Below are 13,416 nucleotides of genomic sequence, written 5' to 3'. Positions count from 1 at the left end.
TCCATACTGCAAACAGGAATCAAAACAGCAGAGCGTGGCAGTGTCAGCGCCATGCTCCAGTGAACTGCACACAGCCGTGATGGACAGGGAGGGTGAGGGGAGGCAGGGGGAGACAGATGTATAGACGGATGGAGACGGACAGAAATAGAGAGACTCAGCGAGCCTGAAATCATATGAGTGTTTCCATTCCTGTCTGTCAGCTGTGTTTCATACCAAGTTAGGGAACCACATTTGAAAATTGTTGTTTGCACACGTCAAATATTGGTGACTTGACAACTAATAGGAACGTAACTCAGGAGGTGTCTTAAAAGAACAAAGGGCTTACTTTGCATCTGTTTGTAGGTGTCTTATGGTTTGTTCACACTGGAAGTGAAGCGGCACTTTTTACCCCGATGTCATTTGGCTCAAACTACACACGCTGGCAAGGTGGTGGGGCTTGTCTCCATGTTACACCAACTCGACAACATTAACACATTTCCAGTTATTTAACTGTAATACTCGCATCGAAATGATCCCAACATAGCTACATTACTTATCACATTAGTAAAACACATGCGTTAATGCTCTGGAAAGTGTGTCCGCAACACGGCAGGCAACATGTTTTGTATGCGTACTTTCTGAATGGAGAATGGATGGATCAGGCGAGGCCGAGGTACCAAGTTGCAGCTGCTCCGTTTACACTCAGAATAGTAGTGATTTTAATTTCTCATGCCATACACCTCATTTCGCCACGACATCTTGGCTTCGCGTCTGGTGTGATTGCACCAATCAAAATCAAGTCCTATCACAATGGTTATGAAAAGTTGGTTTCTGAAAAGATAAATCACGTCAGATTTGTTATTCTTTGAACTTTTTCCACCACCTACACTTACTTTACGATATTGAGAATTCATTTTTTTGAACTGGAAGATTCCACAAAACATGTTGGGCAATAATGTGTTATTGTTCATTTCTAGCTTTTCTATTGAAATGCTACATTGCAAACAAGTGTTATAGCTACAATTAAAGTTGATGCGATGGTGTCTGTCGCTTATAGCTATTAACAAGATTTATCAGCCAACTCTGCAGTTTAGTCGACTCTACCAAGAGCGTTTTGTGTAACGTACCACAACTGCACTGTTGTGTTGTTTTCAGCAACAAAAGGTCCAATATACCCTCTGCACATCCTGTCCAGCACCAAACAGCAACAGACATAGTTAATACCTAGCTAATGAACACTGTGGAGCAGTCAGCAGCTTAAGAGCCAGTGTATCCCTCAGGGCTTGGTGGAGAACAAAGCAGAGCAAAGAAAAACAAAGGTTTGTTGGAGATGAGTCATGTAATGTCGATAATCTTTTGCACAGCTAAATGCATGCATGTTTTTATTGTGTCACATGGTAAGGTTTAGTTTGAAAGTAGCCTCAAGTCAGAAAGCACACGTCTCTGTCCTCCTGCTATGGTTCCCTTTTGACCCGCTGTCTAATTAATATAATGTTGATGTGGAGAGTAATGGCCACAGCTCATGTCTAGAAAACAGATGGATGTTTTGTTGTCAAGCAATTTAGACTCTGCTGTCTACCACACACACACACACACACACACACACACACACACACACACACACACACACACACACACACACACACACACACACACACACACACACACACACACACACACTCCAGCCAGAATCCTTTTTTTATTGCTTTGTTATGTTACCGGTGGATGATTTAAAGCTGACGATGAGGTCATCCTGCTCATTGTGGTTGCTGAATTGTTCCTCTGTCCATGTTGGTGCTATTAGTAATGGAGTGTGACAGAGGTTATGGTGCTGTACTATGTTAGCCATGAGCACACTCAGTGCTTATGCCGTCCTCCAGCTGTTCCAGCTCACTCTCTTTCTTCTTCTGTAATGAGCTTGTTTGTTGGACCGATCCAAGCCCAGATCTGGCATTATTTTGCTTTCAATAACTTTTTGGAAGCGATAATTTGGCTAAGGACATTTATTCATTAGTCTTGTAGGTTTTTGCTTACAAAGCCATGTGTTCCAAGCAGCAGTAATTATGGTTTGTTTGGAATACATAGAAGAAAAGCACTGTTTTTATTTGCAGTAAAACAGGCCCGTTGGCTGACCTGACGCTGCTAGAAAAACATTTGTATTTCATGTTTTTAAATGTGTTACTTGGCGGAATGCAACTACGTCCATTGAGTTTAATGGGTTTCATTCATTTTATTTTGAGGTACATTTTACTTCAGTCTTTCCCTTTTATGCAACTTCTACTTGTACTCCACTACATTTAGTGGTGCTTTTGACATTATACATCCCTGATTTAAAGGTTTTATTTATTTAAGATATCAAATGAAATAAAGTCGTGCAAGAATAAATACAAAAATAAAATTGTGCAAGGGACGCAATGGTGCATATACGTTCAGAAATGAGTAATATTTGTTAATTTGTTTAAAAAATATTACTACTAATCTACCTGATAGTACAAAAAGAACCAAAAAGTAGCTTCACTTTTACAAGTTACATTAAATAACTTTTATATCTAAACTTTTAAATGTATTTGTTGGTGATACAATATAGAGGCATTTTGACAATAACTTATTAACAAATATGCTTTTACCTTGAATACTTTGAGTACGTCTTGCGGATAATACTTACCATACTTTTACTTAAGTAACATTTTCAACTCAGGACTTTCACCTTTAATGGAGTGGCCTGATTGTGTCTTTTTGTAGTCTGGGTTCTATAGGTTTGTGTGCATGTTAATGGTCTGCAAAGGCTAGAATCCCCGTGTACCCTCCAGAGGGAGTTTCTCTCATACTGTTACATCCCTCATGATCGTTTTAAAGCGTGTGGTTAAACTGTCTAAATGGACCGCCAGGCATCTGGTGTCACTTCAGTCTGCAGTCCGGATCCCTCCTGCAACAGGAAATACTTTATTGACAAGGGCACATGTTAACACAGATTAGCAGTGTGGAGCCACTGAACTGGTACATTCAATCAGAGTAGTTGCATACGTTTAAGCTCGAAGCAGCCTTTGCCTTTCTCCTTAAATAAAGCTCCAGTCAGTCTCAGGAATCGTGGAGCTGGAATGACCCCGTAGTGAACATGACACAGACCAAACCACATGCGTTTTATGACCTTTTTTTTATGATATAAAAACGGAAATATCCCAGCCATGTAGATATCACCCAATTACATTTCTCTGCCCACATGCACAGAACAGTCTGTACATGTTGTACTTTGGATTCCTAAAGCTTTTAGTCTACCTTACCATCATCCAGGGGTAGTTTTCACTATAAGTAAAAAAGAACGTTTGGACGGAAACTATAATTTACAGTTTTCTACTATGTTCAATCTGAATTTTCTTTAAAATAAAAAACATCTATATTGACTCTGACTTTTCTTCATCCAACTCACAGGTTTATCATTAAGATTATTAATGTACCCCTTTTAGAAGGGAAGATATGGTCATTTGTTCTGGGAATGTCATTTTCGAGCCTGAGACCTGAAAAACAGGCTCAGGGCTTAACAGGTTAACAGTGTTCCGCTCTTAAAATAAATCATTAGCATGCCCGACTACCGGCTTAATATTCATGCTTATTTATAAACATTATAAGTTCTCTGTAAAAGAAAATGCTACTAGTTTCTAGCTAGGCCAAGGAGCACATCATAGAGTTGTGCATTGATTACGCATAGGCCAACCTGGAAGTTAGCAACTCTGCGGCTCGCCCGCCAAAAAGCAATGGGATTAGCTTGATGATGTTTAGAAGTCTAATGTAGCCACTTGTTAGCATCGCTTTTGAGAAATGTAAAAGCTTCAGATGTTCACAAGTTGGGGTGTTTATAGAGATATTTTATGTCGTGGAACAAACATCTATCTACTGTATCTATCTATCTCATATCTTCAAGCTGTGTTCACCACAGACCTTATTTCATGTCTTTAAAGGTGGGGTAGGTAAGTTTGAGAAACCGGCTCGAGATCGCTAGAATTTGAAAATACACAACCGGAGAAAATCTGCCACTTCCTTACAGAGCCCCTCCTCCAACACACACGAACGCGCACATGACCAATGAGGGCACAAGATAAGTTTATGCCCCGATGGAAGGCTGACAGGTAGGTAGGCTGTACTTTTTACAGTATTACGGCTTCTACAGATGACATCTTTTTATGGATTTTTTGTCAAAGCACTTAAGATATTCATTGCTATCGGGATGTTAAGAGCATTCCATGGAATATAACAAAAAGTGTATCTCGAGCCGGTTTCTGAAACGTACCTACCCCACCTTTAAGTGCTTAAAACACGTTCAAAAACGTTGACTTCAAGACGAGGATTTTTTATTTGATTTTTTGATTTGATATACTTTATTAATCCCCGTGGGGAAATTGTTTCTCTGCATTTGACCCATCCTAGTGTTAGGAGCAGTGTGCTGCCATTTTGAACGGCGCCCGGGGAGCAGTGAGGGGAACGGTGCCTTGCTCAGGGACACCTCAGTAGCACTTGGTCTTGCCCCCACCGAGGATGCCTGGAACTCATTTCATGGACCCCTCTATTATCAAACTGATAATATTGAGACAACATTTCCATCTCTGGACTTCACACCTCATTTATCTATTTTCAGCCCGATATTATGAAGAGCCATTAAGAGCATATTTAATAACTTTTGAAAGGGCTCTGTATGACATAACTTTGACAATTAGTGTGCCACAAGTATTGTAAACAACTGCGTATGTGCTGTTTACAAACCAACGCTTGAGTCAAGGGCAGTTGGGCGTAGAACACGGTGCATTATGACGGTGGTGAATCTGCTTTATTTTGTCATCGCTTCTAATGCTCGGTTTTTGCTTTATCCTTTGAAATGTAATGGTGCTATAAATAGTGTTGAAGTCTCTCTCTCTCTCTTCTTTGTTTTCTCCAGGTCAGCCTACCAAATGACTCCAGCTGTGTTGAAGAGATTTTGCGGGTATGTACACACACACACACACACACACACACACACACACACACACACACACACACACACACACACGGAGTAATTGCACTGATTATCAGCTGTTTTCTGTTTGCTCACAAAGACCTTCGTGTCTCTCTGGAGAGTTTGATGTTTGGGAGAAAGGGCAGGGGGGGTGAGGGGAGAAAAAGAGAAGCAGAGAGGGGGGAGAAGGAGACATTTTGGCTCAGGTTAATGATTATTCAAGTTTTTTTATTTGTCGGATGACTTCATGTCTAAATATTTTCCACAAGTGTCTCTTCCTCTCTCTTTATCCTTCCTTTCATATCTGCATTTCATTACAATTACTCCACAAAACATGTTTTTGCCCTCTTTTTGTTTTGTTAGTGATCCTTTAGGATGTTTTTTATATTAAATTCCCCGCAAATCTTCTTCTAAAAGCGAGGACTTTCTCCAACAATGTGAACTTATCTCTTTCTTTCCTCTCTGTATTTCCTGTCTCTCCTCTCTTCCCTCTGTCACTCACCTCTTTCACCAATCAATATGCTGGCCAACAGGCTGTGTGACAGATAGTGTGTGCTGCGAGCTGCATGAAAAGCCTTTGTCAATAATATTGGTGCGCCATTGAATTCACTGTGTGGTTTCGTAGCCGTGTCAAGTGGAAAGATCAGGGAAGTTGAGAAAGTGAGACGAGGTGAATCCGAGCGCAGGCCCAAGGTTCCTTTTTTCCCTTTCTGTGACAGCATGGATACAAGTAGGTTGTCACAGACACCTTGTTGTTTTGGATGTTTTTACTATTCAAGGTAACAGAGTGTATCAGACATCAGGGCATGACATTATAAATGGCCCGCTGGCCCGGAAGCACTATTTAGACACCCCGGGCCAGCATAACGTAGCCTACTTTCCACTTGCCCGCTCGGGCCACTACAAATATTGCTTTAAAAAAGTTGTCCTGTGGTATTGGTATTTTGACTAGCAATTTAGTTAAATTCTTTCGTTTATCAACGCTACAACATAGCGTTCAGGGAGTCGATTGTCGTTGATGGGTGAAAAGCAAACAGCTGTTTGCTGCAGAGCACAGCGCGAGCAGGCTCCCGTGAGCGGGAGCGCGCTCCTTCACTATAGACCAGGGATGGGCAACTGTGATGGTGGTGGGGGCCACATCATTGATTTACTGTCCACCAGGGGGCCGCAGATTCACTTGGAACACACACACACAATAATTCCATGTGTTGTATGTAATTATTAACAAATATACTAAGTCTGACATCTTCATTGACATTTTACAATCAAAGGGAACATCCCCAAACAATGGGAACATCCTCTAATAAGCTCACGAAACAAATATCAGTTCACAGAAATGTTATTTCATTTTTACAAGTGGCATGTTTGTATTGAACAGGTTATTAAACAGAGGAATACAACTATTTGAAACGATTGGAAAGCAGGGAAATTGTGTGAGTATTGAGATTAACCATTAGATGACATAAACATGAAGTCATGAACACTAACCCAGACATTAGTTGTCTAACTTGAACCTAAAACACTTGTAGCCTGTCTCTGCATTCCCCTTATTCCACAATAAGGGGAATGTCCACACAGACACCCGTCAGCCCGCACTCGGCTGTTCCTCAGCACCACTCCCCCTCCCTCCCGCTGAAATTATGAATGAAAACTGCTAGGACTGTCTTAGGGAAGACAGCTTTTAGATGCGCAGCTCCTCTGTCTTGGAATAGTCTGCAAATTAAATGGAAACTGAACAATCTGGTGCCACTAAATGTTTTTAAAGCTCGGTTGGATGCTAGTCAATCGGAAGCTATTGGTACCTGCTTATGTGGATAATTTTGTAAATGATGCTGTATGATGTCCTTCTGTTGTTCTATTTATGCTTTTATGTTTCATGTGGAACTACTTGAGCAGGTCTCCCTTGAAAAAGAGATCAATGATCTCAATGGGATTTTATCTTTATAAATAAAGGTTTGAAATGAAATGAAATGAAAAGCGTAGTAATCATAGATAACACGGCAGGGTCTGTGACAGTTTGTTTTCATTTGATTTCAAATAAACAAAGTCTTGGTTTTAAGAATATTAAACTTGTTTCGCCAAATTCAGATGATAAAAACAACTTTTAAGCTTGTAAAGGCATAATTACAAGCGGCAACTTAACGTCACAGCAGGCATAACAACAGCCGGTGTTTCTTGTGAGGGTTTCCCCGGGAAACAAACACAATACACACAAATGCGTCACAGATTATTTCGCGGTATTTGAAATCATCTACGCAGCTTGTGACGTAACTAGGAGTCTATTGGACGGTATCAGTACTACAAGTAAACATTTAAAAAAATGTTTTTTTATTATTAATTACATTGTTTATAAATTAATCTGAGGGCCGCAAAAAGAGGAGGTGGGGGCCGCATGCGACCCGCGGGCCGCCATTTGCCCAACCCTGCTATAGACTATCGCGCCACCTAACCATTCGCCAAAATGTTTTTAATACCAGCGGTAGCCGGGCAAAGAACAATCTTCAAATAAAAGAAAGTTAAAGGAGAGTGACAGGGAGCATGAGAAGAAGAAGAAGGAGAGAAAGTTTCAGCCAGCTTGATCGATGGAGTTGGCTTCTAGTGGTGCAGTGACGCGTCCTAAAACCCTTTTATATAATCTATCGATTAGATTTATGATTCAAAAATTATAAAAGTAGGGTAGACATGTGGAGATTATCCGGCTGAACAAAACGTGCATTTATCAAACAGGTTTGTTTTCCACAGACCTTATTTCCAGCTATTTTCCAAAACCCTGTGTCGAAATACCATTGCTTTTTGTCGAGGGAACCAGCAGGTTACTTCCTGGTTTTAGGACGCGTCACTGGCTGCACCTCTCAATATGATGCCAATATAAACGAGAGGGGTCTGCCTGCAGACCTCCACTCTCAGGACAGTTCCGGTGCAGACCTCCACTCTCAGGACACCTCCACTCTCAGAACAGGAAGTGCACGCTAAGAATTCCAAAATAAAATCACCACTATCAGTACAGTGCCACTTTCCAAACAGGAAATGCACGCAAATACAAAATAAAATCGTACTGACACTTATTATCTATATATCATAGATATATATATAGATATATATTTATTTATATATATAAATAAGACATCTTGTATTTTAGTTACACCCGCTAGACAACAGTGGAAGGTTCGAGAAACAACCGTGTTTGCCGGGTGCACCGCGGCGGAGGTGGGGAGGTTCCAGCTGGGAACCTCCACCCCGCTGCGGGACCCGTGGGACCCCTGGACGGTGCGTCTTGGTCACGCTTCATATCGGCCGGCTCGGGAAGGAAGAGACACGCAGAGTGGGGAAAGTGCCCCACTCCAACGCAGCACACCCTCCCGGCCATCAGAGTCGAACCCGCAGTTCGGAGGAACCGACCGCCAGAGCACCGGCACTAGGCCGGGCCGGCGTGGAGGCCCATCGACAGTGGGTCGCGTTTGCCATTCGATCAGTGAGAGGAGAGGAGAAAAATGTATCAAAAATTGTCAAAATCCGTTAATATATGGATGAGTTGGGTGGGGGGGAAACGGCTGGACACGGCTGGACACAGGCCGTGGGGGGACACCCGAGACCGGGCAATGTCCCTGGTAGAAACCGGGTGAAATAGCCAAAAAAATTATAAAACCAGGCAAAAGTGAAAAAAAGTGTCCGAAAATAGGCACTCGTGAGGCGGGCAGAGTCCCCTGTCAACTCCCGTTACATTCCTCCATGGTGTCATTTGAGCGAAAAACTTTTACGAGAACCAGGCTGGGGGGGTCAAAAGGGCTTGACCAAGGCCGACCCAAAGTGCACGGTGGGCGGACTCATCACCTCCGTGATTAGTCTCCATTGTGATTTGAAAACTTCCATCAAACGAGTCCTACGGTGGGCGAAAAAAAACCGCTTCAGAATCGTCACTTCCTGTACTGACAGTGGAGGTGTCCTGAGACTGGAGGTCTGCACCGGAACTGTCCTGAGAGTGGAGGTCTGCAGGCAGGCTCCCATGATATAAACACGGTGTTAGGATTTGTCTGTTGGTATTTTTCGTGTCCTTTTCTATCTTTGGGTTTCCTATTTTATTTTGTAAAGTGTTCACCCCCGTTTCCTGCCTGTTTCCTTTCTGTCGGTTTCCCTCTCTGATTACCCAATTGTGTTCACCTGGTACCTATGTGTTTTCTCCTCCCTCCTCACCTGTCTCGTGTTTATGTGATTAGTCCTGGGTGTATTTAAGTTCTGGGTTTTCTGTCTCTCTTTGTCGGGTTGTCTTGTGTATTGGCTTGTCCACGGTGAGTGTTCGGTTCTGTCATTGTCCTTATAGCCTTGAAATAAAGGAATTTCACGTAAATCTGCATTTGGGTCCTACCTGCTTCACACATCGTAACATTACAACCCGACCACAAATGGACCCAGCAGATGATCCATGGGAGGTTGAATTGCAGCATTTAACCTTCTATCTGGCTTGCTGCTTCGATTGGTGGAAGGGAGCGTCCAGTGTTCGGCAGAAGAGGGCCGCTCTGGTAGAGGCGCTCCGGTTGGCAGCAGAGAAACCATGTTTTGTTGAGTTCTTACCTGACTGGATTTTGGACTTCCTTCAAGCATGTGATTCCCGGCCTGCTAGCCCTAGGCATGCTAGCTCCATGTCTCCCAATTCCCAATCTGGCACCATACGCCTTGGTGGGTTCCGCCTGAAGTCAACCCGTGCTTCTGCCCCAGTTCCTGCTCCTGTCCAGGAGTCGTATTCCGGAACTCGTCTGGCTTATGGAGGTCCACGGAGTATTCAGGCGGCTGCTAAGAGGAGTCGTCGCAAGGCCAGGCTAGCAGCCCGAGCCCCAACAGCCATGGTTCCGGCTCCAGTGCCGGCCCCTGCAGCCATGGTTCCAGCCTCAGTCCTGGCCCCAACAGCCATGGTTTCGACTCCAGCCCCTCGTCTCCGGCCGACGCCAGCTCCCCGTGTCCTGTCGGCGTACCGGCCAACTCCAGCACCTCGTCTCCTGCTGGCTCTCCAGCCGACGCCAGCTCCCCGAGTCCTGTCAGCATACCGGCCGACTCCAGCACCTTGTCTCCTGCTGGCTCTCCAGCCGACGCCAGCTCCCCGAGTCCTGTCAGCATACCGGCCGACTCCAGCACCCCGTCTCCTGCTGGCTCTCCAGACGACGCCAGCTCCCCGAGTCCTGTCAGCATTCCGGCCGACTCCAGCACCCCGTCTCCTGCTGGCTCTCCAGCCGACGCCAGCTCCACGAGTCCAGTCAGCATACCGGCCGACTCCAGCCCCCCGTGTTCTGTTGGCGAACCAACTCTCTCAAGTTTCCTCTCCAGTTCCCTCTCGAGTCTCCTCTCGAGTCCCCTCTCGAGTCTCCTTTCAAGTCACCCCTCCAGTTCCCTCTCAAGTCACCCCTCAAGTCACCCCTCAAGTCCCCTCTCTAGTCCCCTCTCGAGTCCCCTCTCAAGTTCCTACCCAAGTCCCCTCTCAAGTTTCCTCTCAGGTCCCCTTTCGAGTCTCTTCTCGAGTCTCCTCTCAAGTTCCCTCTCAAGTCTCCTCTCGAGTTCCCTCTCAGGTCTCTTCTCAAGTCCCATCTCGAGTCTCTTCTCAAGTCCCCTTACAGGTCCTCTCTCGAGTCCCCTCTCAAGTCTCCTCTCGAGTTCCCTCTCAGGTCCCCTCTCGAGTCTCCTTTCGAGTTCCCTCTCAAGTCACCTCTCGAGTCTCCTCTCAAGTTCCTACCCGAGTCTCCTCTAGAGTTCCCTCTCAAGTCCCCTCTCGAGTTCCCTCCTCTGGTCCCTCCTTTAGTCCCTCCTCGAGTCCCCTCTCTAGTTTGCCTCTCAAGTTCCCTCCTCTAGTCCCTCCTCTAGTCCCCTCTGGAGTCCCCTCTCCAGTTCCCTCCTTTAGTCCCTCCACTGGTCCCTCCTCTAGTCCCTCCTCGAGTCCCCTCTCTAGTTCGCCTCTCGAGTCCCCTCTCAAGTTCCCTCCTCTAGTCTCTCCTCTAGTCCCCTCTGGAGTCCCCTCTCCAGTTCCCTCCTTTAGTCCCTCCTCAAGTCCCCTCTCTAGTTCCCCTCTCGCGTCTCCTCTCGAGTTTTGTTCTCTAGTTCCTCATATGGTCCCTTCTGTAGTCCCTTCTCTAGTCCCTTCCCTAGTCCCTCCTCAGGTCACTTTCCTAGTCCCTTCTCTAGTCCCTTCTCTAGTCCCATCTAAAGTCCCTACTGAAGTGCTGTTGGAGGTCCCGCAGACTACTCTTCTGCCGGGGGTCTTGCCAACCCCAGGTCCTGTGCCGTTGGAGGTCCCGCAGACTACTCTTCTGCCGGGGGTCCTGCCAACCCCATGTCCTGTGCCGTTGGAGGTCCCGCCGACTGCTCTCCTGCCGGGGGTCCTGCCAACCCATTGTCCTGTCCCGTTGGAGGTCCCGCCGCCTACTCTCCTGCCGGGGGTCCTGCCAACTCTTAGTCCTGTGCCGTTGGAGGCCCCGCCGACTACTCTCCTGTCGGGGGTCCTGCCAACCCTTTGTCCTGTCCCGTTGGGGGTCCCGCCGTCTACTCTCCTGCCGGGGGTCCTGCCAGCTCCTTGTCCTGTCTCGTTGGAGGTCCCGCCGACTACTCTCCTGCCGGGGGTCCTGCCAACCCTTTGTCCTGTGCCGTTGGAGGCCCCGCCGACTGCTCTCCTGCCGGGGGTCCTGCCGGCCCTTTGTCCTGTGCTGTTGGAGGCCCCGCCGACTGCTCTCCTGCCGGGGGTCCTGCCAATCCCGTGTCCTGGTCCTATTCCGTGGGGGATCCTGCCGAGGCCTGTCCCACCAGCTCCGACACCGGGTCATGCCCGGCCTCCGGCGCTGTCCCGTCAGCGCCTTCCTGCCCGGCCTGCGGAGCTGTCTGGTCTTCACCCTCGGGCCCGGCCCCCTGACTCTTCCTGCCGCTTCCTTCGCCCTTCCATGGTCCCCACCTTGGACTCTGTCTTGCCCCCGGGCCGTCCGCCCGAGTCCCCCTTTTTGGACTCCGCCTTACCCCCGGGCCGTCCGCCCGAGACCCCTTCCTGGTCCACTGCCTTGCCCCCGGGCCGTCCGCCCGAGTCCCCCTTTTTGGACTCTGCCTTACCCCCGGGCCGCCCGCCCGAGACCCCTTCCTGGTCCTCTGCCTTGCCCCCGGGCCGTCCGCCCGAGACCCCTTCCTGGTCCTCTGCCGTGCCCCTGGGCGGTCAGTTCAGTCCCGTCCTCCTGACCCCCTCCTCCCACCCTGGTGGCTTAGTGATGCGTCCCTCCTCCGGACCCCCTCCACCCACCCTGCTTGAGTTTTTGGATTTTTGTTTTTTGTTTTGGGACGTCTGGGATCCGTCCCTTGAGGGGGGGGTACTGTTAGGATTTGTCTGTTGGTATTTTTCGTGTCCTTTTCTATCTTTGGGTTTCCTATTTTATTTTGTAAAGTGTTCACCCCCGTTTCCTGCCTGTTTCCTTTCTGTCGGTTTCCGACTCTGATTACCCAATTGTGTTCACCTGGTACCTATGTGTTTTCTCCTCCCTCCTCACCTGTCTCGTGTTTATGTGATTAGTCCTGGGTGTATTTAAGTTCTGGGTTTTCTGTCTCTCTTTGTCGGGTTGTCTTGTGTATTGGCTTGTCCACGGTGAGTGTTCTGTTCTGTCATTGTCCTTATAGCCTTGAAATAAAGGAATTTCACGTAAATCTGCATTTGGGTCCTACCTGCTTCACACATCGTAACACACGGTCTTCTATCGGCTCTGTACATCAATGCCGACCTATGCTGACAAGTAAGTGAAGAGTAGACAATATAAAGGTATTGGTGAAATGTCCCAACATGTCTAACTCCTAATGACAGGAAGGCAGAAAGTGCATTATACAAATAATAATACTCATAATAGCAGACATTTTTTAACAATGACCACAATATCATTATTTTAATAAACCAAATATGAACAATTGAGGAAGAACTGATGATTCAAATGTTGTAGTAATGTAGTCCATAAATTAGGCTACTATTGTAACAAATGTGTTAATTTTCTTCATTATTAGTCGATTTTCTTTTAGTGGACGAATGCTAGTGCCAGTGGTTACAATGGTGGGGCCAGTGATAATACAATTCCACCGGCCCGGAGGGCCAGTGGCATGTTACCCTTAATGTCTACCCCTGGACATTGTATAGAGAAGTGAAGCCGCTCACACTCACTTTCAGCTTTCAAAGGCTATTGAGTTTTTGGACCATTTATAGCGCTTCGTGATGTAATGGAAGAATTCCTTCATCTCTCTGCATCTCAATTTGCTTGCTTCTTCCTAACATTTGCTGTTTTAGTGGATAAGTACGGTGGCCCACAGGGGAAATGCGCTACAACGGCCTAAAACATTTCCATTAGGAGAAACGCACTGCAGCTTCAGAAATGATGCAAACATAAAAACACAAATGTGCTAAAAGACATTTCAGTGAAGAAACATCTTTATGAACTTTATGAAACATGTGCAGT

The 13,416-nt window shown here is 46.4% G+C and overlaps 1 protein-coding gene across 1 annotated transcript in view; it reads left to right on the top strand.

Moving 5' to 3' along the window:
* The window catches only part of LOC117453456 (AF4/FMR2 family member 2-like), a 150,371-nt gene that overhangs the window by 99,954 nt on the left and 37,001 nt on the right, over positions 1–13,416 (top strand). Inside the window, exon 5 of the mRNA XM_034092272.1 lies at positions 4,907–4,951. Coding sequence (XP_033948163.1) covers positions 4,907–4,951 — 45 coding nt within the window. The remainder of the gene's footprint in view (positions 1–4,906; positions 4,952–13,416) is intronic.

The sequence above is a fragment of the Pseudochaenichthys georgianus genome, chromosome 10 (genome assembly GCF_902827115.2).
Source record: "Pseudochaenichthys georgianus chromosome 10, fPseGeo1.2, whole genome shotgun sequence".
Classification (NCBI taxonomy): Eukaryota; Metazoa; Chordata; class Actinopteri; order Perciformes; family Channichthyidae; genus Pseudochaenichthys; species Pseudochaenichthys georgianus.
The sequence above is the reverse complement of the archived record's forward strand: the minus strand, read 5'-3'. Positions and strand labels throughout refer to the sequence as shown.